Here is a 24650-nt window from a genome sequence, read left to right on the forward strand (position 1 = left end):
GTGATGAAACAGGGCTGCAGGTGTCCCTTTCTCTTTCTCGATCTCCCCTTCTTTATTTCTGTTTCTATCCGATAACTATTTTTTTTTTTCTAATCAGAGCACTGCTCAGCTCTGGCTTGTGGTGGTGCAGGGGATTGAACCTGGGACTTTGGAATCTCAGGCATGAGAGTCTCTTTGCATAACCATTAAGCTATCTACTCCCACCTTAAATAAATATTTTTGAAAAGTTAATTTCAAGAACTCACAAGCAGCTAGTCACCTGTTTTCCTGGGGTCATACAGTGTCATGCTCAGAACTTCAAGATTATCAGGATGCATTGGATCGACCTTCTCGTGGTGCATCCCGTGAGTACCCATTTATTGGGGAAACTGACGATCCTTCCTAGCCGACTGAATCCACATGGATCCCAGTCACTTTCAAAGCCAGCAACAAGCAGACATCAGGCTCAACCTGACGCTGTTGACTGGCTACGGAAGAAGGGCAAACGCTAGAAGAAGAATCAGTTGCAATTTGTTAATATTAAAATCTTTCATGGTCCGGGAGGTGGTAAAGCTTTGGACTCTCAAGCATGAGGTCCCGAGTTCGATCCCCGGCAGCACATGTGCCAGAGTGATGTCTGGTTCTTTCTCTCTCCTCCTATCTTTCTCATAAGTAAATAAAATCTTTAAAATAAGTCATCTTTCTGGCTCTCTGTAGGCCACTTATTCTTTCTTGAGTATTTACTGAACATAGAAAAAGTCATGACAGGGGCTGGGTGGTGGTGCACCTGGTTGAGCTCACAAGTTACAGTGCCCAAGGACCTAGGTTTGGGTCCCCAGGTTTAAAAAAAACAAACAAACAAACCAGTTTTTGTTTTTTTAAAAAGATTTTATTTATTTATTCATGAGAAATGATAGGAGAGAGAGAAAGAACCAGAGACATAATTCTGGTACATGTGTTGCCAGGGATGGAACTCAGGACCTCATGCTTGAGAGTCCAATGCTTTATCCACTGTGCCACCTCCTGGACTACATGACATATTAAAAAAATTTTTTTTAAATTATTTTTATTTATTTCCTTTTGTTGCCCTTGTTTTATTGTTGTAGTTATTGATGTTGTTGGATAGGGCAGAGAAATGGAGAGAGGAGGGGAAGACAGAGAGGGGGAGAGAAAGACAGACACCTGCAGACCTGCTTCACCGCCTGTGAAGCGACTCCCATGCAGGTGGGGACCGGGCTTGAACCGGGTTCCTTACCGGTCCTTGTTCTCTGGAACTCTAGAGAACACACAAGTTTCTTAGTGGTCAACTTATATGAAAATCACAAAAGTGTCAGGGAGTGGTGACGTGGCATAGTCCAGGGATCACTTTCCTGTTTTTTTTTTTTTCTCTTCTTCTCCTTAGTCTCCTCGTTTTCTTCCTCCTTCTTGATTTGTGATTTACAAAACTCAAAGATACCACCACCAGATTTCCTTGTCCCCCCACCCGCCTCCAGCGGAAACTGGAGTATTTCTCCTAAGATCACAGATATGTTTTGACTATATATGTAAATCGATCGTGTGTGTGTGTGTGTGTGTGTGTGTAAATCCTTTTTTTTGAAATGGCTTTAAGTTGTGAATTCGAATTTGAAAGCTTGCAGGACAGAGAGGAAGAGCCCTGGGGCAAGGACCCCTGGCGTCCCAGCAGACAGAATTTGCTGAACGCCGTGACCCAGGCGGGGAGCAGTAGAGCTGAAGCCGAAGCCAGAGGGGACGCAGAGGGCACCTCGCCTGCCCTGGCGGGCTGGGAAAGTGGGCTAGAGGTGACCTCCAAGCCCCGCCCTGCGCGAGCGCCGCGCATGCGTCCGCGCGTGCCCCGTCGGTTGGTGCGCGGGTCCGGGAGGGGCGGGTCCGGGCCGCGCGCCGGAAGGGGGTTGGCCGGGCGGGGCCGGGAGGCGGTAGTGGCGTCCGTGCGCGCGCGCGGGTGCGAACGGGGAGCGCCGCGAGGGCCGTGGCGGGCTGTGCTGTGGGAACGACGGACGGCGACGATGGCCGCGGCGGCGGGTGGCGGCGGGCCCGGGGCGGCCGCGGGAGCCGCGGGTGCGGGCGGCGCGGCGGCGGCGGCGGCGGCGGGTCTGGCTGTGTATCGGCGGAAAGACGGGGGCCCGGCCGGCAAGTTCTGGGAGAGCCCGGAGACGGTGTCCCAGCTGGACTCGGTGCGGGTCTGGCTGGGCAAGCACTACAAGAAGGTGGGTCCGCGCGCCGGGGCCGGGCCGGGGGCCGGGAGACGGGGGCCGCGCGACGGGCGGCGGCGGCGGGCTTCGCGGGCCGCCCCTCCCCCACGCCACGAGGGACAACAAAGGCGGCCGCGGCCGTCACGCCCCCCCTCCGGCACCCCTGCCCCGCCTCGCCCGGCCGAGGGTCCGCGCCCCCGGGTGCGGCCGTCACGCCCCCCCGCCACCCCCCCCCCGTACTCGCGCTCGGCGGGCGGGCCCGCGGCCCGGGACTGCGGCCGTCTGGCAGCCCCACCCGGCTCGTCTGCTCCCCGGGCTGCGGCGCTCACGTCCTCCGCTACCCCCAAGTACCCCCGCTCCGCTGGTATTCCGCGTCCCCGAGCTCCCCGCGTCCCCGGGGTCCCTGCTGCCCCGCGCCCCCGAGGTCCCTGCCGCCCCGGGGTCCCTGCCGCCCCGCGCCCCCTGCCGCCCCGCACCCCGAGCTCCCTGCCGCCCCGCACCCCGAGCTCCCTGCCGCCCCGGGGTCCCTGCCGCCCCGCGCCCCCGAGGTCCCTGCCGCCCCGCGCCCCGAGGTCCCTGCCGCCCCGCACCCCGAGCTCCCTGCCGCCCCGGGGTCCCTGCCGCCCCGCGCCCCCGAGGTCCCTGCCGCCCCGCGCCCCGAGGTCCCTGCCGCCCCGCACCCCGAGCTCCCTGCGTCCCCGCGTCCCCGGGGTCCCTGCCGCCCCGCGCCCCGAGGTCCCTGCCGCCCCGCGCCCCGGAGTCCCTGCGGCCCCGCGCCCCGGGGTCCCTGCCGCCCCGCACCCCGAGCTCCCTGCGTCCCCGGGGTCCCTGCCGCCCCGCGCCCCGGGGTCCCTGCCGCCCCGCGCCCCCGAGGTCCCTGCCGCCCCGCGCCCCCGAGGTCCCTGCCGCCCCGCGCCCCCGAGGTCCCTGCCTCCCCGCACCCCGGGGTCCCTGCCGCCCCGCGCCCCCGAGGTCCCTGCCGCCCCGCGCCCCGAGGTCCCTGCGTCCCCGCGTCCCGGGGTCCCTGCCGCCCCGCGCCCCCGAGTCCCTGCCGCCCCGCGCCCCGGGGTCCCTGCCGCCCCGCGTCCAGCCGGCGGGAAGGAAGCCGCCTTTTGTTCACAGCTGCGGGCGGTTGCGAGCTGGGCGGTTCCAAACTGCGCAGCCCCGGGCGCTGGGTAGCTTCCCGGTCGGTCCTCTGCTGCGAGGCGCCCTCTGCTTTGCACGCACCGCTCGCTCGCTCCTCTCGCCGTCGCTCACCCTGCCGCCTGCCTTTAAAGCCTCTGCGACGTGAGCTTCCGAGCTGAGCTGGTGGTTTTGAACTTGTGCCTTGAAGCCCTTGTTTGTAACAACTTATTTCTAACTTCCCCTCTCAGTGTGAATGAATGACCCCCTTTTTTATGTTAGAAATGAAAATGGAGGAGGAGCAGACAAAACAGTCACAGTTCAGGTTAGGGAGAAGCTCACTGGGAATGAAGTGGGAAGACAAAAAAAAAAAAAAGAAAATGGAAACTTTATTAACACATTTAAAGATAGTATAATATAATAAATTCATTGTTTTAATGTAAATAAAAAACTTTATGAAAAGTAACTTTTTCAAAGCCAAATACTGTAAAAATAGTGATACATTTTATATTTTTGCGAATCTTTAAAAATTTTTTTTTTGTAATTTTATTTTCCCTTTTGTTGCCCTTGTTGGCTTTTTGTTGTAGTTACTATTGTTGTTACTGATGTTGTCGTTGTTGGATAGGACAGAGAGGGGGAGAGAAAGACAGACACCTGCAGACCTGCTTCACTGCCTGTGAAGTGACTTCCCTGCAGGTGGGGAGCCGGGGACTCGAACCAGGATCCTCATGCAGGTCCTTGCGCTTCGCGCCACTACCGCCTGGCTCCCTGCAAATCTTTTTATGCCTTGACTTAATAAAAAGCAGGTGGTTTCTCATCTTCTGTACTCAGTCTGTTGCAACATACTTTTTTTTCTTTTTAAATTTCTTTATTGGGGAATTAATGTCATCCTTCTTGGATCTGTATTCTCCCCACCCACCTACCCCAGAGTCTTTTACTATGGTGCAATAAGCCAATTCCAGTTCAGGTTCTTCTTCTGTTTTCTTTTCTGATCTTGTTTTTCTTTTTTTTTTTTTTTTTAAATTTATTTCTTTATTGGGGAATTAATGTTTTACATTCCAACAGTAAATATAATAGTTTGTACATGCATAACATTCCCCAGTTTCCCATTTAACAATACAACCCCCACTATGTCATTTATCATCTTTCATGGACCTGTATTCTCCCCACCCACCCACCCCAGAGTCTTTTACTTGGGTGCAATATGCCAATTCCATTTCAGGTTCTACTTGTGTTTTCTTTTCTGATCTTGTTTTTCAACTTCTGCCTGAGAGTGAGATCATCCCCTATTCATCCTTCTGTTTCTGACTTATTTCACTTAACACGAATTTTTCAAGGTCCATCCAAGATCGGCTGAAAACAGTGAAGTCACCATTTTTTACAGCTGAGTAGTATTCCATTGTGTATATAGACCACAATTTGCTCAGCCACTCATCTTTTGTTGGACACCTGGGTTGCTTCCAGGTTTTGGCTATTATAAATTGTGCTGCCAAGAACATATGTGTACACAGATCTTTTTGGATGGATGTGTTGGGTTCCTTAGGATATATCCCCAGGAGGGGAATTGCAGGGTCATAGGATAGGTCCATTTCTAGCCTTCTGAGAGTTCTCCAGACTGTTCTCCACAGAGGTTGGACCCATTGACATTCCCACCAGCAGTGCAGGAGGGTTCCTTTGACCCCACACCCTCTCCAGCATTTGCTGCTGTGACCTTTTCTTTTTTTTTTTTTTTTCCTCCAGGGCTATTGCTGGGGCTCAGTGCCTGCACCATGAATCCACTACTCCTGGAGGCCATTTTTTCCCCCTTTTGTTGCCCTTATTGTTTAGCCTTGTTGTGATTATTATTGTTATTGTTGACGTCCTTCGTTGTTGGATAGGACAGAGAGAAATGGAAAGAGTTGGGGAAGACAGAGGGGAGAGAAAGACAGACACCTGCAGACCTGCTTCACCGCCCGTGAAGAGACTCCCCTGCAGGTGGGGAGCCGGGGGCTCCAACCACACGACCCCCTGCTGTTCCCTTTTCTGATGTGTGACATTCTCACAGGAGTGAAGTGGTATCTCACTGTTTTATTTGCATTTCTCTGACAATCAGAGACTTGGAGCATTTTTTCATGTGTTTCTTAGCCTTTTGGATCTCTTCTGTGGTGAATATTCTGTCCATGTCCTCCCCCTATTTTTGGATGGGGTTATTTGTTGTCTTGTTGTTGAGTTTGGCAAGCTCTTTATATATGTTGGTTATTAAACTCTGGTCTGATGTATGACATGTAAAGATCTCCCATTCTGTGAGGGGTCTCTTGGTTTGGGTAGTGGTTTCTTTTGCTGTGCAGAAGCTTTTTAATTTGATGTAGTCCCATAGGTTTATACTTGCCTTAGTCTTCTTTGTAATTGGATTCGTTTCATTGAAGATGTCTTTAAAATTTATGCGGAAAAGAGTTCTGCCAATATTTTCCTCTAAGTATTTGATAGTTTGTGGTCTAACATCCAAGTCCTTGATCCACTTGGAATTTACTTTTGTATTTGGTGAAATACAGTGGTTCAGTTTTATTCTTCTGCATGTTTCAACCCATTGTTTCCAACACCATTTGTTGAAGAGACTCTGCTTTCCCCATTGAATAGTCTGGGCCCCTTTGTCAAAGATGAGATGTCCATAGGTGTGGGCCCTCATTTCTGGGCTCTCAATTCTATTCCACTGGTCAGTATGAAATGACCCCTTTTCTAAACAGAAAGTTTATTACTCGATAGAGATAGAAATTGAGAGGGAAGGGAAGATAGGGAGAGATACCTGAACCCTGCAAGTGGAGGCCCAGGGCTTGAACCCGGGTCTTTGAACATTGTGATGTGTGCGTTCAACCAGGTGCACCACCCGGCCCTATGAATGATTCTTTAGAAGGTGTAATGAAGCAGACAGCCCAGAATACTTCCTCCTGCCCCTCAAATTATGGAACAGCCTTTCTGTGCTGAACCATAGCACTGGGGCAAGGATCGTGTCTGGCCTGTTGACTCTAGGGGCCTGTTCCTTAGTGCATGAGATTTTCTGGTCATGTGCCCTTGAGCCAATGCTTTGGGTTTAAATTTAATGTATCTAATTTTTATCTTATTGTTATTTTTAAATAACTTTAATTTAAAAAAAAATTATTTTCCCTTTTGTTGCCCTTGTTTTTATTGTTGTAGTTATTATTGTTGTCATCATTGTTAGATAGGACAGAGAGAAATGGTGAGAGGAGGGGAAGACGGGGGAGAGAAAGACAGACACCTGCAGACCTGCTTCACCACCTGTGAAGTGACTCCCCTGCAGGTGGGGAGCCGGGGGCTCAAACCGGATCCTTATGCTGGTCCCTATGCTTCACGCCACATGCCCTTAACCTGCTGCGCTACCGCCCGACTCCTTTTTTTTTTTTTTTTTTTTTTTAATGTAGAGACTGAGGGAAAAGGCTCTGGAGTCAGAAAAGGAGAGAGAGGAGCTGGGCGGTGGAGCAGCCAGTTAAGCGCACATACTACAAAATGCAAGGACTCAGGTTCAAGCCCTTGTACCCACTTGCAGCTGGGGTGCTTCAGCAGCTGTGAAGTAGGTCTGGGAGGTGTCTCTCTCCCTCTTTATTGCTCCTCTCAATTTCCCTCCTACTGAATGCAGTAGAAGAAAAACAGAATGGGAAAAATGCCTGCCAAGTGTGGTGAATTATGCCGGCATCAGGCCCCATGGACTGGAGGCAGAAAAAAAAAATTCACACACCTGCAACACTGCTTCACCTGAAGGCTCCCTCCTGCAGGTGGGGACTTGGGCTTTGCACCCTGTAATCTGGGCTTCACCTGGTGTGGCACTGCCTAGGCCCTGGATTCATTCTTTTTAATTTTTTAATCATATTTTATTTATTTTCTATTTCTTTGATAGAGACAACCAGAAATCAAGAGGGAAGGGGAAGATACAGAGGGAGAGACACCTGCAGCACTAGTTCACAACTTGCAAAGTTTTTCCCTTGCAGGCGGGGACAGGGAGCTTGAACCTGGGTTCTTGCGGATTGTAATACATAGGCTTAACCAGCTGCACCACCGCCCAGTCCCGGACTCTGTTTTAGAGAGACAGAGGGAGGAGAACCAGGCCATCACTAGCACACATTAGTGCTCATACATTGAGCTTGGTTGTGTCTTCATGCATGGGCATCCAATACTTCATTTACGGCGCTGCCTCCCAGGTCACCCATCTAGATTCCTCTTCCCCATGTGAAAATAAATGAATATATATTCTCTCTGTTTTCCTTGTAATGATTTACCCGACAGTTGTCTATAGGACCTAGATTTTTCCTTGCCCAGAGAAGGGCAATCAAGAGGATATTCCTGACCCAGGAAGATAGAATAGTAGCCATGTAGGCAACAAGTAGACTTCCATGCCTCATTCAGTCAGTAAGCCAGAGCCAGGCAGTGCTCTGGTTAAAAGAAGGGAGGCTTAGCTCCTGGAACATGATGGCAGAGGAGGACCTAGAGGGGGTTGAACTGCTAGGTGGAAAACTGAAAAGTACCTGTGTACATATTGCTGTATTTTACTGTTGATTGTAAACCATTAGTCCCCCCAATAAAGAAAAAAAAAATTATTGGGGTATCATAGGAGAATGGGAAAAGGCAAAATATCCTTATTTCTGCCTCCCCAAATTCTGTATTGCTCTACTGGTACCTAGTTTGTTTTTTTTTTTAAAGATTTTTATTAATGAGAAAGATAGGAGAAAGAACCAGACATCACTCTGGCACATGTGCTGCTGGGAATCGAACTCGGGACCTCATGTTTGAGAGTCCAGAGCCTTCTCACTGTGCCACCTCCCGGACCACGACTTGTACCTAGTTTTAAGAATACAACTTTAGGGAGTTGGGCAGTAGCGCAGCAGGTTATGTGCATGTGGTGCAAAGCGCAAAGACCTGCATAAGGATCTTGGTTTGAGCCCTGGCTCCCCACCTGCAGAGGAGTCGCTTCCCAGGTGGTGAAGCAGGTCTGCAGGTGTCTGTCTTTCTCTCCCCCTCTCTGTCTTCCCCTCCTCTCACCATTTCTCTCTGTCCTATCCAACAATGACAACAATAACTACAACAATAAAACAAGGGAAACAAAAGGGAATAATTAAATATTAAAAAATTTAAAAAGAATACAACTTTAGATTGAGATAATTTATGAGGTCTGAGTGAGGAAATTACTGTTAGTTTGAATGAAAAAGTATTGAGACTCATAGTGTTCCTGAGGCCTTAATGGCAGTCAAGTTTGGAGGGAAAAAAAGCTGGGTTTGACTCCTCAGGATTTTATCAAGCCAGAATGTTTATTGGACCGACTAAGAATCAGAATAGAGGGAGTTGGGCGCTAGTGCAGCGTGTTAAGTGCACATGGCGCCAAGCGCAAGGACCAGTAAGCTTCCTGGTTTGAGCCCCCGGCTCCCCATCTGCAGGGGAGTCGCTTCACAGGTGGTGAAGCAGGTCTGCAGGTGTCTGCCTTTCTCTCCCTCTTTCTCTCTTCACCTCCTCTCTCCATTTCTCTCTGTCCTATCCAACAATGATGACAACAATAATTACTATAACAATAAACAAGGGCAGCATAGAGGACCTAGTGAGGGTTGTATTGTTGTATAGGAAACGGGAATGTTATGCATGTACAAACTATTGTATTTACTGTTGAATGTAAAACATTAATTCCCCAATAAAGAAATTAAAAAAAAAACATAAGGGCAGCAAAAGGGAATAAATAAATATTAAAGAAAAATCAGAATAGAATCTCCTTTAGGCCTGATAACCAGAACTTTCTCAGCTTCAGATAGAGGTGCATAGTTCTCTGCTTCACTAACTATTTTGTGTGTGTGCGTGGGTCTGCAAGTTCACTTTGAAGAACAGACCCTCCCCCCCAAAGGTGACAGGGTTCCTTTGCTGTTAATGCTTTCGGTGTTAGTGCTCGTACATTGAGGACTTGTGCCGGCACACTGCCATTTTCTTGTGGAGCTGGGACCTTGCACATGTGTGATCCCCCCAATTCTGGTCAGGTTTTCAGACTGTGGAATGACACCACAGCACTGAAGCTTTCCAGTGTCTGCTTTTTTTTTTTTAATTTAATTTTAATTTTATTTTTTTAAATATTTATTCCCTCTTTGTTGCCCTTGTTTTTATTGTTGTTACTGATGTCATCGTTGTTGACTAGGACAGAGAAATGGAGAGAGGAGGGGAAGACAGAGAGGGACAGAGAAAGAGAGACACCTGCAGACCTGCTTCATCACTTATGAAACAACTCCCCTGCAGGTGGGGAGCCAGGGGCTCGAACCAGGATGCTTATGTGGGTCCTTGCGCCATGTGTGCTTAACCTGCTGCGCTACCGCCCGACTCCCAGTGTCAATGCTTCTATCTGGTGCACTGGAAGCTTGAAGCGGTTTGGACCAGGGTCACAAAAACCTGATGCCTTTCCAGGTGAAGTGTCTCATTGGCCCCAGTGAAACTTTCATTTTTTAAAAACCTTTATTTTAAAATTATATTTATTGGATAGAGACAGCCAGAAATTGAGAGGGTAGGGAAGATAGAGAGGGAGAGAGACAGACAGACCCCTGCAGCCCTGCTTCACCACTCAGGAAGCTTTCCCCCTGCAGGCGGGGACCAAGGGCTCAAACCCGGGTCCTTACATGGTGTAATGTTTAGTCAGCCAGGTGCACCCACCACCTGGCCACCTTTTAATTACTTTGGTTTGTTGCCACCAGGGTTATTGCTAGGGCTCAGAGCCTGCGCAAAAAACGCACTGCTCCCAGTGGCCATTTCCCCCTGTTATTTGATAAGACGGAGGGAGGAGATATACAGAGCAAGAGAGACTAGCCCTTGCAGCATTTGCTACCCTCTTGCGGCTAAGGAGTGGGGCCTCGGTTCCTTGTGTATTGTAATGTGTGTCTGACCAGGTGTGCCAACACCAAGCCCCCTGGAATTTTCATTTTCATGGAACCTGAGTCTCCTTTATGCACGATTCCACTGTTCCAGGCCATTTTTTTTCTTTTCTTTTTTTTGTTTTTGCTTCCTGGGCTCCTGTAGCTATTTTTTTTTGGGGGGGGTAAGACAGAGAAATTGGGGGGGGGGCGGGCGGTTAAGCGCACATAGCACAAAGTGCAAGGACCGTAAGACAGAGAAATTGAGGGGGGGGGGCGGGCGGTTAAGCGCACATAGCACAAAGTGCAAGGACCGTAAGACAGAGAAATTGGGGGGGGGCGGGCGGTTAAGCGCACATAGCACAAAGTGCAAGGACCGTAAGACAGAGAAATTGGGGGGGCGGGCGGTTAAGCGCACATAGCACAAAGTGCAAGGACCGTAAGACAGAGAAATTGGGGGGGGCGGGCGGTTAAGCGCACATAGCACAAAGTGCAAGGACCGTAAGACAGAGAAATTGGGGGGGGGCGGGCGGTTAAGCGCACATAGCACAAAGTGCAAGGACCGTAAGACAGAGAAATTGGGGGGGGGGCGGGCGGTTAAGCGCACATAGCACAAAGTGCAAGGACCGTAAGACAGAGAAATTGGGGGGGCGGGCGGTTAAGCGCACATAGCACAAAGTGCAAGGACCGTAAGAGAAATTGGGGGGGCGGGCGGTTAAGCGCACATAGCACAAAGTGCAAGGACCGTAAGACAGAGAAATTGGGGGGGGCGGGCGGTTAAGCGCACATAGCACAAAGTGCAAGGACCGTAAGACAGAGAAATTGGGGGGGGGCGGGCGGTTAAGCGCACATAGCACAAAGTGCAAGGACCGTGAGACAGAGAAATTGGGGGGGCGGGCGGTTAAGCGCACATAGCACAAAGTGCAAGGACCGTGAGACAGAGAAATTGGGGGGGCGGGCGGTTAAGCGCACATAGCACAAAGTGCAAGGACCGTGAGACAGAGAAATTGGGGGGGCGGGCGGTTAAGCGCACATAGCACAAAGTGCAAGGACCGTGAGACAGAGAAATTGGGGGGGCGGGCGGTTAAGCGCACATAGCACAAAGTGCAAGGACCGTGAGACAGAGAAATTGGGGGGGCGGGCGGTTAAGCGCACATAGCACAAAGTGCAAGGACCGTGAGACAGAGAAATTGGGGGGGGCGGGCGGTTAAGCGCACATAGCACAAAGTGCAAGGACCGTGAGACAGAGAAATTGGGGGGGGCGGGCGGTTAAGCGCACATAGCACAAAGTGCAAGGACCGTGAGACAGAGAAATTGGGGGGGCGGGCGGTTAAGCGCACATAGCACAAAGTGCAAGGACCGTGAGACAGAGAAATTGGGGGGGCGGGCGGTTAAGCGCACATAGCACAAAGTGCAAGGACCAGCAGTTGTCTATCTTCCCCTCTTCCCCATCTCTCTTTCCTATCCAACAACAGTGACAGCAGTGGCAACAGTAATAGCAATAGCGGGCAACAAAAATGGAAAAAAAGGCCTCCAGGAGCGGTGGATTCGTAGTGCAGGGATAGAGCCCCCGCGATAACCCTGGAGGCAAAAAAGGAAAGCGAGGGAGAGAGAAAGATAAACACTTGGAGACCTGCTTCACCGCCTGCGGAAGTGTCCCCCTGCGGGTGGGGAGCCGGGGGTTTGAACCAGGCAGGATCTTTGAGCTGGTCCTTGTGCTTCACATTTTGTGTGCTTAACCTGCTGCACCACCCCCTGACCCCTCCAGCCCACTTTTTCATCAGGAGTGGGGAACCTTTTTTTTTCTGCCAAGGGCCATTTGAATATTTATAGCATCATTTCATTTGCAAGTCATACAGTGTTATCAACTTAAAAGCTAACAATGCTATGGAAAAAAGCTCAGGGGCCAGGTGGTGGCGCACCTGGTTAAATGCACACCGAAGTACGCAAGGACCCAGGTTCAAGCCCCTGGTCCCCACCTGCAGAGAAAACCTTCACAAGTGGAGAAGCAGGGCTGCAGGTGTCTCTGTCTCTTTTCCTCTTTATGTCCCCCTCCCTTTAAATTTCTGTCTCTACCTAATAATAAAATTTTTAAAAAACTATAAAAAAATAAAAAGCTAGATTTATTGAATTTTGAGTCCTGCCTGTGGTTTCCTTAGCAGGGCTAGACCTGGGGTGAGTGCAGCCCTTTCGCAGGATATTCCCTGCCGCTGAGGTAGAGAATGGGAGAGACAGCAGAGTGCTGTCTTGCAGACTCACAGTTCACTTGTGAAAGTGTGTGTGTTTAATATTTTATTATTTATTTATTTATTCCCTTTTTGTTGCCCTTTTTTTTTTTTATTGTTGTAGTTATTGTTGTTGGATAGGACAGAGAGAAATGGAGAGAGGAGGGGAAGACAGAGAGTAGGAGAGAAAGACAGACACCTGCAGACCTGCTTCACCGCCTGTGAAGCGACTCCCCTGCAGGTGGGGAGCCAGGGTTCGAACCGGGATCCTTATGCTGGTGCTTGTGCTTTGCGCCACCTGCGCTTAACCCGCTGCGCTACCGCCCGACTCCCAGCAGTACTTTTTTAAAGATTTATTTTGTTGATTACATTTGAGTGTTTCCCATGAGACAAAGAGGGGAGAAGGAAGCCAGAGCTCACACTAGAACCTGTGGTGCTAGGGACTGAACCAGGAACCTCCATAGGCCGGTCCTTGCGCTTTTCGCCATGTACACTTAACCCGCTGCACTACCACCCTGTCCCCAGGGCTTCATGTTTTCTGACCACTGCTACCTGGTTCATGATTTTGATAAAGATTTTCTTGTCTTTTTTTAGTCGTTCTATTTATTTCTTTATAATTGGATAGACAGAAGTTGAGAGGAGAGGTGGAGATAGGCAGAGACAGAGAGCCAGCTGCATTCCTGCTTCACTTAGGAAGCGGTTTGAACCCCAGGTCCTTGTGTTTAACCACCCAGCTCCAAGGATACCACCTTTTGATGATAGGTGTGTCAAAGGCTTTCTCTTACTTTCTAAAAAGATTTTATTTATTTATTTATTTATGAGAAAGACAGGAGGAGAGAGAAAGAATCAGACATCACTCTGGCACATGTGCTGCCGGGGATCAAACTTGGGACCTCATGCTTGAGAGTTCAAAGCTTTATCACCTTGCCACCTCCCGGACCACGGATTTCTCTTATTTTGAAAGCAGCAGTATGCTCTCTTGTCCTCAATCACTTGCTCTTAATCTGTGCACAAAAGCACTGCTGAGTAGTTCTCATCACAGGAGAGCATCAAGCTCAAGTTGGATACCCAGACCGTCAGCATCTAATTTTGTTAAAAATATTTTTATTAATTAAAAAGATAGGAGGAGAGAGAGAAAGAACCAGACATCACTGATACATGTGCTGACAGGGACTGAACTCACACCTCATACTTGAAAGCCCAGTGCTTTATCCAGTGTGCCACCTCCTGGACCACAGCATCTAATAAAAAAAAAAAAAATATATATATATATATATATATATATATAATTTTCCCTTTTGTTGCCCTTGTTTTTTATTGCTGTTGTTGTTGTTATTGATGTCATCGTTGTTGGATAGGACAGAGATAAATGGAGAGAGGAGGGGAAGACAGAGAGGGGAGAGAAAGACACCTGCAGACCTGCTTCACCGCCTGTGAAGCGACTCCCCTGCAGGTGGGGAGCTGGGGGCTCCAAACTGGGATCGTTACGCCCGCCAGCATCTAATTTAAGTGCAAGTGTGATTAAATGGTTTTGGCTTCCTGATCAAAACTTTTTTTTTTTATTCTCATTTTCTAAATTTGTTAACTAAAGAGGCAAGAAGCCATGTGACAGAACCTTGCTTAGCTCTGACTGGTGGTAGTGGGGGCTTGAGCCTGGGACTTGGGAACCTCAGGCACGAGAGTCTGTTTGTGGAACCATTATGCTCTCTCCCCTGCCTGCGGCAAGTTTTCTTTTACCTCCTGCTCCCAGCACTTTGTCTGTCTGTTCAGAGATCATCTCAGACATCTGTAAATCAGCCGCCATGCCATCGTTTGCGAGGTGTGCGTGTGTCCTAGAGTTTGAACTCCTGTCTGTCTGTTTTGCAGTATGTTCATGCGGATGCTCCTACCAACAAAACACTGGCTGGTCTGGTGGTGCAGCTGCTTCAGTTCCAGGAAGATGCCTTTGGGAAGCATGTCACTAACCCAGCTTTCACCAAGCTCCCTGTAAGTACATCAGTTTAACATGACACAGCGCCATGACTTGTCGTACTCTTGGATGTAGCTTATGACTCTGTCCTTGACTGCTGCTGGCCAGTAGGATGAACAGCAAATGATTTCCCTCAGTAGAACTCGAGCAATAGAATGATACTGCTTTGAGCTGAGAGCTGGTGCAGGGGGTGAAGCATGTGCCACAGTGACACACTGCTGCTTCGTCCTCTCCTTACCGCTTTACTTCCGTTAATAAGTTAAATAAAATAAACAGAATAATGCTGATGACTAGGCAGTTCTTTAGATTCTGTTTCACAGAATTCCCAAGGAGCTTGAGTCATCTTCATTGAATGGGGGGCTAGGGAAGGTTCCCCAAGTGGGAGACCAGTGTTACAGGCCTCTTCTCTTCCACCTCCTTTTCTCCTTCAGTTTCTGTCAGTAAAATGGGAAAATAGCTTGCTGTCTGGTGGACTCAGAGTGGAGTCATTTGGAGGCACGGATACAGATATTTCACCAGAGGGGCCCAGGCCGAGGCCACCCTGTTGCATGAACACATTATCGTATGCAAGGACCCACGTTCAGAGCCGAGGCCACCCTGTTGCGTGAACACATTATCGTATGCAAGGACTTACGTTCAGATCCTACCCCCCACTGCATGGGGGATGCTTGCTTCACAAGTGGTGAAACATGACTGAAGGTGTTTATCTTTATTCACCACTTGTGAAGCGACTCCCCTGCCGGTGGGGAGGCGGGGCTCGAACCATGATCCTTTCACCAGTCCTTGCGCTTTGCTCACTTAACCCACTGTGCTACCATCCGGGTCCCCCTCCCTTATTTTTTTTCCCCAGTTGCCTTCAGGGTTATCACTGGGGCTTGGTGCCTACAGAATAATTCTACCCCTCCACCCGGCCACCACTTTACCATTCCCCTCCCTTCCATTTATTCGTGATCTGATCATGACTAGCAAGATTCTAAGATAACGGGTCCAATTCCTTCAACGCAGTGGGGGCTGAGCACACGGCAAATCTGTGCACTATACAGGAGGGCTAGTTCATCCGCGGGGTACAATTCCACACAGCTCCCACCACCAGAGTGCCATAGCCCATGCTCCACCCTGCTGGAAGCTGCGCTATTTCTTACCTCTCTGTTCTGGGAGTATGGGATGCAGATAGACGTCTGCTTCCTTTATTTTTTAATAGTACAGACTTTGAGAGAGTAGGTGGAGATAGGAAGAAAGACAGCGAAGCACCTGCAGTACTTGCATCAATACTCATAACCCCCCAGCCCCCGTTGAGCGCAGGGGCTCAATCCCAGATCCTTCCACTTAGCCCCCTCATTAATAAGCCCTGGGACAAGGCCGTAATCCACCCGGTAGAGCACATGTTCCCAGCGGCAAGGATGAGAGGTCAAGCCCCCAGCACCCACCTGCTGTGGAGAGCAGCTTCGCCAGCATTGGAGCAGTGTTGCAGATAGCTTTTTTTCTTTTTTCCCCTCCCACTCTCTATTTCTGTCTCTGTCAGAAAAAGAAAGAAAAAAGGATGCCAGAAGTAGGGCAGAGTAGTCATGCAGGCATTAAGCCCTGGTGATACCCATGGTGTCAAAAACAAATATTGGTCATTAGAAAAGTCATGATGCATTTTTGCATAGAAAAACATGAAAAAAATACATACTAACTTTTCTGAAAAACCAGTAATTTTTTTTTTTTTTTTTGCCTCCAGGGTTATAGCTGGGGCTCAGTGTCTGCACTATGAATCCACTGATCCTGTGGCTTTTTTTTTTTTTTTTCTTTTTTTGATAGGACAGAGAAAAATTGAGAGAGGTGGGGAAGACCAATAGGGGAGAGAAAGATAGACACCTGCAGGTGTGAAACCGGGGGATCAAACCAGGATCCTTGGATGGGTCCTTATGATTCGTACTATGTGCGTTTAACCCAGTGTGCTACCACCGGCCCTTTTAGTAAATAATCTTAAAGAAAATCTGGAGGGCTGGGGAGAAAGCATAATGAAAATATTCAAAAAAAAATTGGGGGGAGTTGAGCGGCAGGTGGCGCAAAGCGCAAGGACTAGCTCAAGGATCCAGGTTCGAGCCCCCAGCTCCCCACCTGCAGGGGAGTCGCTTCACAAGTGGTGAAGCAGGTCTGCAGGTGTCTGTCTTTCTCTCCCTCTCTGTCTTCCCCTCCTCTCTCCATTTCTCTGTCCTAGCCAATCACAACAACAGTAATAACTACAGCAACAAAACAAGGGCAACAAAGGGAATAAAGCCTGAAAAATAAGAGAATTGGACTTGGGCGTCATGCTTGAGGTATTGCTAGTGCCTTTTCTGTTGTGCCACCTCCCTAAGCACTTGTTCTTGTGTTTTGTTTTGTTTTGATTTTTTTTTTTTTTGCCTCCAGGGTTATCTCTGGGGCTTGGTGTCTTGCACTACAAATCCACTGCTCCTGCAGGCCATTTTTCCCATTTTGTTGACCTTGTTGCACTTGTTGTAGTTGTTACTGTTGTCATTGTTATTGTTGTTATAGCTGTTGTTGGATAGGAAAGAGAGAAATGCAGAGAGGTGGGAAAGACAGAGAGGAGGAGGAGAGAGGACCTGTAGTCCTGCTTCATTGCTTGAAAAGTGACCCCCATAGGTGGGGAGTTGGGGCTTGAACCGGCATCCTTACGCCTGCCCTTGCACTTTGCGCAATGTATGCTTAACCCGCTGCGCTACCGCCCAGCTCTGCTTTTTTTTTTTTTAAGTTTTTATTTTATCTCCAGGGTTATCATTGGGGCTCAGTGCCTGCACTATCCACAGTTCCTGTAACTTTTTTTCTTCAGTTTTTTTGGGTAGGACAGAGAGAAATTGAGAGGGGAGTGGGAGATAGGGAGAGAGGCAGAGAAACCTGCAGACTTGCTTTATCACTTGTGAAACGACCCCCTTGCAGGTGGGTTGTCAGGGGTTTGAACCAGGATCTTTGTGCTTTATACTATGTGCACTTAAGCTGATACACCACTGCCCGGCCCCCTCTAGCTGTCCATTTTGTAGTCTTAAATTTGCTTTTATTTTCACTGTGTTGTTCAAGGAGCTACAGATACTGTATTTATATATGTATATACATGCATATACACACACACACACATATATGTATTTATTTTAATGAGACACACACATACACATACCCCTGAGCACTGCTCAGCACTGGTTTATAGTGGTTACCTAGGATTGAACCTGGAACTTTGGAGCTATAGACATGAGAGTCTTTTGCATAACCATTATACTATCTCCCAGCCCATTGTTATTAATTCTCCATGCGGAGGTCTTGGAAAGTTACAGTGATAGAATTTTTTTTTAAGTATTTTATTTAATTTATTTTTTTAATCTTTTTTATATTTATTTTATTTATTTATTCCCTTTTGTTGCCCTTGTTGTTTTATTGTTGTAGTTATTATTATTGTTGTTGTTGTTGGATAGGACAGAGAGAAATGGAGAGAGGGAGGGGAAGACAGAGAGGAGGAGAGAAAGACAGACACCTGCAGACCTGCTTCACCGCCTGTGAAGTGACTCCCCTGCAGGTGGGGAGCCGGGGTTCGAACTGGGATCCTTATGCCGGTCCTTGTGCTTTGCGCCACCTGCGCTTAGCCCGCTGCGCTACAGCCCGACTCCCAGTATTTTATTTTTGAGAGAGATAATAGAGAGAGAAACACTAGAGCACTGCACAGCTCTGGCTTATTGTGGTGCGGGGGGATTGAATCTGGGACTTTGGAGCCGCAGGCATGAGAGTCTCTTTGCATAACTATTATGATATCTACCCCCACCCAGTGATAGAATTGGTAACCTGTAAGTATGAGCTCCCGGGTTTGGTCACCTGCACTGCATGTGCAGGAGAGTTGTTCTGGACTCTTATCTCTGGAAATGTATAAAATTAATTTCTATTCTTTTTTTTTATAAGTACTTGTTGAGTGAATGATCAAGTACTTTTAAAAATTATCTTTGTTTATTTATTTATTGGATAGAGACAGCCATAAATTGAGAGGTTAGGGGGAGGTAGAGAGGTAGGGAGACAGAGAAACTTGCTGCCCTGTCTCAGCACTCAAGTTCTCTTGCTAGATAGAGAGTCTAATGCTTTCTGCACTGCGCTTGCTCCTGGGCTGCCAAGCTTATCTTTTCTAGGCTCCACTGATCTCAGCAGTCTTGTGAGAGTTATAAATAGATGAGACTATTCATGTATTCAGAAGCAGGTTTAGAGCTTCAACTTAGTTAACTAGAAGTAGCAGAACTTGTGGTCATATATCTGCCTTTTTTTTTTTTTTTTCTTCCTTTTTTTGCTACCAGGGTTATTGCTGGGCCTCAGTGTCTGCATGATGTATCTACTGTTCTTGGTGGCCTTTTTTTTTTCCCCTTAAAAAATATTAAAAAAAAGGGGGTCGGGCGGTAGCGCAGCAGGTTGAGTGCACATGGTGCAAAGCGCAAGGACCGGCTTAAGGATCCTGGTTCGAGCCCCTGCTCCCCACCTGCAGGGGAGTCGATTCACAGGAGGTGAAGCAGGTCTGCAGGTGTCTATCTTTCTCTCCCCTTTTCTGTCTTCCCCTCCTCCATTTCTCTGTCTTGTCCAAAAAATTGAAAAAAAGCTATGGGAGTAGTGGGTTCGTAGTGCAAGCACTGAGCCCCAGCAATATCCCTAGAAACATAAACAAAAAACACCACAGAAACAGAAATTAAGAGGGAAGTGAGGGGATTTAGAGAAAGTGGTGAGAAAAAAAAAGAAAAAGAAAAAGAAAGTGGTGGTGGGGAGACACTTGCAGGTCTGAAGCTTTTGTGGTTCTTATTTATTTTAAACAGACCACTGCTCAGCTGTGGCTTATGGTGGTGCAGGGTATTGAACCTGGGACATTGGAGCTTCAGGCATGAGAGTCTGTTGCATAACCATTATGCTATCTATCCCCAAACTTCTGTGTTTCAACTTCCTCTGAAGCTCACGTGAAATTTCCTCTGCAGGTGGGGACTAGGGGTTTGAACCCAGGTCCTTCACTATAAAGTGTGTTCTGTGTTCTCAACCAGGTGGGTCACCATCTGGCCCCTTGTAGTATAACCTTTTTTCTAAAATCAGAACTCAGTGTGTTCCTAAAGAGTATCTAAGGAAGCGTAGCTGACAATGCGTAGCTATTTCTGTTTCTTTTTTGGGGGGCTCAGTGCCTGCACCATGAATTCACTGCTACTGGAGGCCATTTTTTCCCCCTTTCGTTACCCTTGTTGTGCTTATTATTTTTGTTCTTGATGTCGTTCATTGTTGGATATGACAGAGAGAAATTGAGAGGGGGAGAGAAAGATACATACAGACCTGCTGACCGCCTGTGAAGCGACTCCCCTGCAGGTGGGGAGCCGGGGGCTCGAACTAGGATCCTTATGCTGGTCCTTGCACTTTGTGCCACCTGTGCTTAACCTGCTGCCCTACCACCCGATTCCCAGCTACTTCTATTTCTAAATGTATAAAACTTAGAATTTAGACATGATTCATTTCATCAGTACTTTTAATTTTATATTATTTTCAGGCAAAATGTTTCATGGATTTCAAAGCCGGAGGCACCTTGTGTCACATTCTTGGGGCTGCTTACAAGTATAAAAATGAGCAGGGGTGGTAAGTTTTTATACACATTTGTATTATTTCTCATTAAGCCTCTCTTCTTTGTCTTGGTGTCTGAGAATTCTGTAAGTTCGTTATGGTGATTTGCTTTGCTTTGGTTTCAATCTAGAGCCACTCTTTTGCTTTGTACCTAGAAATAAAAAAACCAAGGGTCTGTATTGCACCAAAGTCAAAGACTCTGGGGTGGGTGGGTGGGGAGAATACAGGTCCAAGAAGGATGACAGAGGACCTTGTGGGGGTTGTATTGTTATATGTAAAACTGGGAAATGTTATGCATGTGCATGTACAAACTATTGTATTTACTGTTGAATTTAAAACATAATTCCCCAATAAAGAAATTAAAAAAAATAACCAAAGATCTTTATCTTTTTTCAAACCTTTTTTATTATTATTATTATTATTGGATAGAGACAGCCAGAAATTGAGAGGGAAGGGAGTGGTAGAGAGGGAGATAGAGTGAGAGGGAAGGGAGTGGTAGAGAGGGGGAGAGAGAGAGAGAGAGAGAGAGACAGCCGCAGCCCTGCTTTGCCACAAAGCTTCCCCTCTTAGGACGGGGACCCAGACAGGCCTGCTCTGCCTCAGCCTTGAGAGTCTGTGTGTAACCATCGTGCTCTCTACCCCTGGCCTCATTTTTCTTTTTCCCGTTGCTCTCTCTGTTTCTCTTGACACTTTCTTTTTTTCAGGGACTTTTGCCTTAATATGTGAAGTTCAGCTGCTAAGACTAATAACAGGGCCGGGCGGTGGTGAGGTGGGTTAAGCGCACATGGCGATGAAGCCCAAGGACTGGCTGAAGGATCTGGGTTCGAGCCCCTGACATCCCACCTGTTGGTAGTGAAGCTAGTCTGCAGGTGTCTGTCTTTCTCTCCTCTGTCTTCCCCTCCTCTCTCCATTTCTCTGTCCTAGCCAACAACGTCAACATCAATAACAACAGTAATAACTACAATAAAACAACAAGGGCAACAAAAGGGGGAAAAAGCCTCCAGGAGAAGTGGATTTGGAGTGTAGGCACCGAGCCATGGATGGGGGTGGGAACGGGACACCTCTAGGAGCTGTGAATTTGTAGTGTAGGCACTGAGCCCTAGCGATAAACCTGGAGGCAAAAAAAAAAAAAGGGGGCTACTAATGAGTGTTTGTGGGATGATTTACTGGGTTATTGGTTTAGTAGAGGGCTTACTTAAAAAAAATTATTTATGTATTTAATTTTTTGCCTCCAGGGTTATTGCTGAGGCTCAGTGCATGCACTCGAATCCACTGCTCCTGGAAGCCATTTTTCCCTTTTCTTCTTTTGTTTATTGTTGTTGTTTTTATTATTGTTGTTGTTTGATAGGACAGAAATTGAGAGAGGAAGGGAGGACAGAAAGGGAAAGAGAAAGACAGACACCTGCAGACCTGCTTCACCCCTTGTGAAATGACCCTCTTAAGTGGGGAGCCGGGGGCTTGAACCGGGATCCTTTTGCCGGTCTCTTTGCACTGCCTGTGCTTAACCTGCTGCGCTACCGCCTGACCCCCAAGGGCTTACTTATTCCTGCGAAGCCTGACAGGTGGACGGATCTTACGGACTTGAGGTTGGTAGTTTCAGTTGTTGCTAATACAGTTTATAATAATTTTGTGATTGCTGTAGTAAGTTCACTATAAAAGTTAAGCCGGAATCATAAAAGTAGCTCACCTAATAGTATGCCTGGCTTGTCTTGGTTGTGGCCCAGGTCGGAGCCTCTGCATCCGATGGGGAGTGCTGTGAGGGCATTGGCGTTTTCTCTCCCCCTTTCTGCTTGTCCATCTCTCTGAATGAAAAACTTAACTGGGAGTTAGGGAATCATACATGTGAGTCCTGGGCAATACTAGAAAACAAAACAAAAAAGTAATTCGTTGGGAAGAGCCAATAATGAGGACAAAGTTTGTGGAAGGTTTTATTATTATTTATTAATTGATGAGAGACAGAGAAGCAGGGCAGTGGTCCAGGAGGTGGCACAGAGGATAAAGTGTTGGACTGTCAAGTATGTGGGTCCTGAGTTTCAATCCTCAGCAGCACATGTACCAGTGTGATACCTGGTTCTTTCTTCCTCTCCTCCTATCCCTCTCATTACTAAATAAATAAAATATTAAAAATATATTAAAAAAATAAAGAGGGAGAACCAGGATGTCACTCTGGTACACGTGGTGCTGGGAATCAAATTTGACTTCATGCTTGGGAGTGCAGCACTTATCCACTGTCTTTGTTTGTTTTTTTTTTGACTATTTTTATTTAATTTGGATAGAGACAGAAATTGAGAGGGAAAGTGGGAAATAGGGAGAGAGAAGTAGACATTTGCAGCTCTGCTTCACTGCTTTTGAAGTTTTTTCCCCCTTCAGATGGGGCCTGAGGATTGAACCCCTGCACACTATCTGTGTGCTCTCAACCAGTCTACCCCCCCCCCCAGTTTTTAGTTAAATTCTACATACCTTTTAGTGATGTTTTGCCTATATCTATTGTACATCTATTTATAGGAGAGCTCTTTTTTTCTTTTTAATTTCTTTATTGGGGAATTAGTTTTACATTCGACAGTAAATACGGTAGTTTGTACATGCATAACTTTCTCCAGTTTTCCATATAACAGTACAACCCCCACTAGGTCCTCTGTCATCCTTCTTGGACCTATACTCTCACCCCACCCACCCACCCCAGAGTCTTTTACTTTGGTGCAATATGCCAATTCCAGTTCAGGTTCTACTTGTGTTTTCTTTTCTGATCTTGTTTTTCAACTTCTGCCTGAGAGTGAGATTATCCCATATTTATCCTTCTGTTTCTGATTTATTTCACTTAACATGATTTTTTCAAGCTCCATCCAAGATAGGCTGGAAATGGTATAATCACTATTTTTAATAGCTGAGTAGTATTCCACTGTGTATATACCACAACTTGCTCAGTTGTGGACACAACTTTTGTTGTTGGACACCTGGGTGGCTTCCAGGTTTTGGCTATTACAAATTGTGCTGCTAAGAACATATGTGCACACAGATCGTTATGGATGGGTGTGTTGGGTTCCTTAGGATCTATCCCCAGGAGAGGAATTGCAGGGTCATAGGGTAGGTCCATTTCTAGCCTTCTGAGAGTTCTCCAGACTGTTCTACAGAGATTGGACCCATTGACATTCCCACCAGCAGGGCAGGAGGGTTCCTTTGTCTCCACAACCTCTCCAGCATTTGCTGCTGTTACCTTTTCTGATGTATGACGTTCTCACAGGAGTGAAGTGGTATCTCATTGTTGTCTTTATTTGCATTTCTCTGACAATCAAAGACTTGGAGCACCTTTTCATGTGTTTTTCAGCCGTTGGGAACTCTTCTTTTGTGAATATTCTGTCCATGACCTAGCCTCATTTTTGTATGGGGTTATTTGTTTTCTTCTTGATGAGTATGGCATGCTCTTTATATATGTTGGTTATTAAACTCTTCTCTGATGTATGGCATGTAAAGATCTCCCATTCTGTGAGGGGTCTGTTGGTTTGGGTAGTGGTTTCTTTTGCTGTGCAGAAGCTTTTTTTTTTTTTTATTGTTGTAGTTGTTGTTATTGATGTCGTTGTTGGATAGGACAGAGAGAAATGGAGAGAGGAGGGGAAGACAGGAGGAGAGAAAGGTAGACACCTGCAGACCTGCTTTACTGTCTTTGAAGCGACTCCCCTGCAGGTGGAGAGCCGGGGGCTCGAATTGGGATCCTTATGCCAGTACTTGCACTTTGTGCCACCTGCGCTTAACCCACTGCACTATCGCCCAACGAGCCTTGTTCATGGCGTGGCACATTCCAAACCACGTAGCTACCTTCCAGCTCCTGGAGTGACCCTTTCTGTAGGAGTAGATAACTATGTTCTTCGTGCTGTGAGAACCAGTGGAAGACTGTCAACTATAATATGATAGTCACTCGGTTTACAATCTCTTTTTTTGTTATTTTCTTATGTACATATTTTAAAGATCTGTATGTATCTTTAAATGTTTATCCACAGCGAGAAAGATACTGAGAAGGAGATAGGAGAGACAGACAGCACTCCTCTGTTCAGGCTTTTGGTGCGGTAGGGAATTGAACCTGGGCCCTTCCTGTGAAAGCTCAGTGCACAACTGCTGTGTGCCGCCTTGTCTCTGTAGTCCGTGTTTGTGCATGAGCTTTGCACATGTGATGTCATTGCTCTGGGGCCAGTGTTTTTTATCCTTTTTACTTTCTCTGTATATGAGTAAACATGGGAACAGAACTAGAGAGAGAGATGCCATCACACTTCATTTTCTGGTGGCCTAGTACTTGGTGGTGCTGGGCTCAATGCAGCTACACGCCAGCTACCAGGTGAGCTTTTCTTTCCAGAAACAGACGTAGTGTGGGGTGGGGTGGGGTGGGGTGGGGTGGGACAGCAAAATAAGGCAAAGCACCGAGACATTGGGCTCGTAGCTGCTCCCCACACAGCAGAGGAGTGCACTATCCCAGGGAGCTATTTCGACTGCTGGGGTTTTTGCTGTTTGCTTTTTATTATTTATTTATTTATTTTGCCTTTAGGGTTATCTATTGCTGGGGCTCGGTGCCTGCACTACAAATCCACTGCTCCAAGAGGCTATTTTTCCTATTTTTGTTGCCCTTTTTTTAAAAAAAAAAATTATTCCCTTTTGTTGCCCTTATTGTTTTATTGTTGTTGTTATTGATGTCGTC

At 47.5% G+C, this 24650-nt stretch overlaps 1 protein-coding gene across 2 annotated transcripts in view; it reads left to right on the forward strand.

Annotated features, from left to right (window-relative positions):
• The first annotated feature begins 1897 nt into the window (after positions 1 to 1897).
• Positions 1898 to 24650, forward strand: part of SMARCC1 (SWI/SNF related, matrix associated, actin dependent regulator of chromatin subfamily c member 1) — a 111506-nt gene continuing 88753 nt past the window's right edge. For both annotated transcript variants that reach the window (XM_060204793.1, XM_060204794.1), the window contains exons 1-3: positions 1898 to 2204; positions 14266 to 14385; positions 19896 to 19981. In XM_060204793.1, the coding sequence (XP_060060776.1) occupies positions 2004 to 2204; positions 14266 to 14385; positions 19896 to 19981 (407 nt within the window). In that variant the 5' untranslated portion in view covers positions 1898 to 2003. The remainder of the gene's footprint in view (positions 2205 to 14265; positions 14386 to 19895; positions 19982 to 24650) is intronic.

The sequence above is a fragment of the Erinaceus europaeus genome, chromosome 12 (genome assembly GCF_950295315.1).
Source record: "Erinaceus europaeus chromosome 12, mEriEur2.1, whole genome shotgun sequence".
Classification (NCBI taxonomy): Eukaryota; Metazoa; Chordata; class Mammalia; order Eulipotyphla; family Erinaceidae; genus Erinaceus; species Erinaceus europaeus.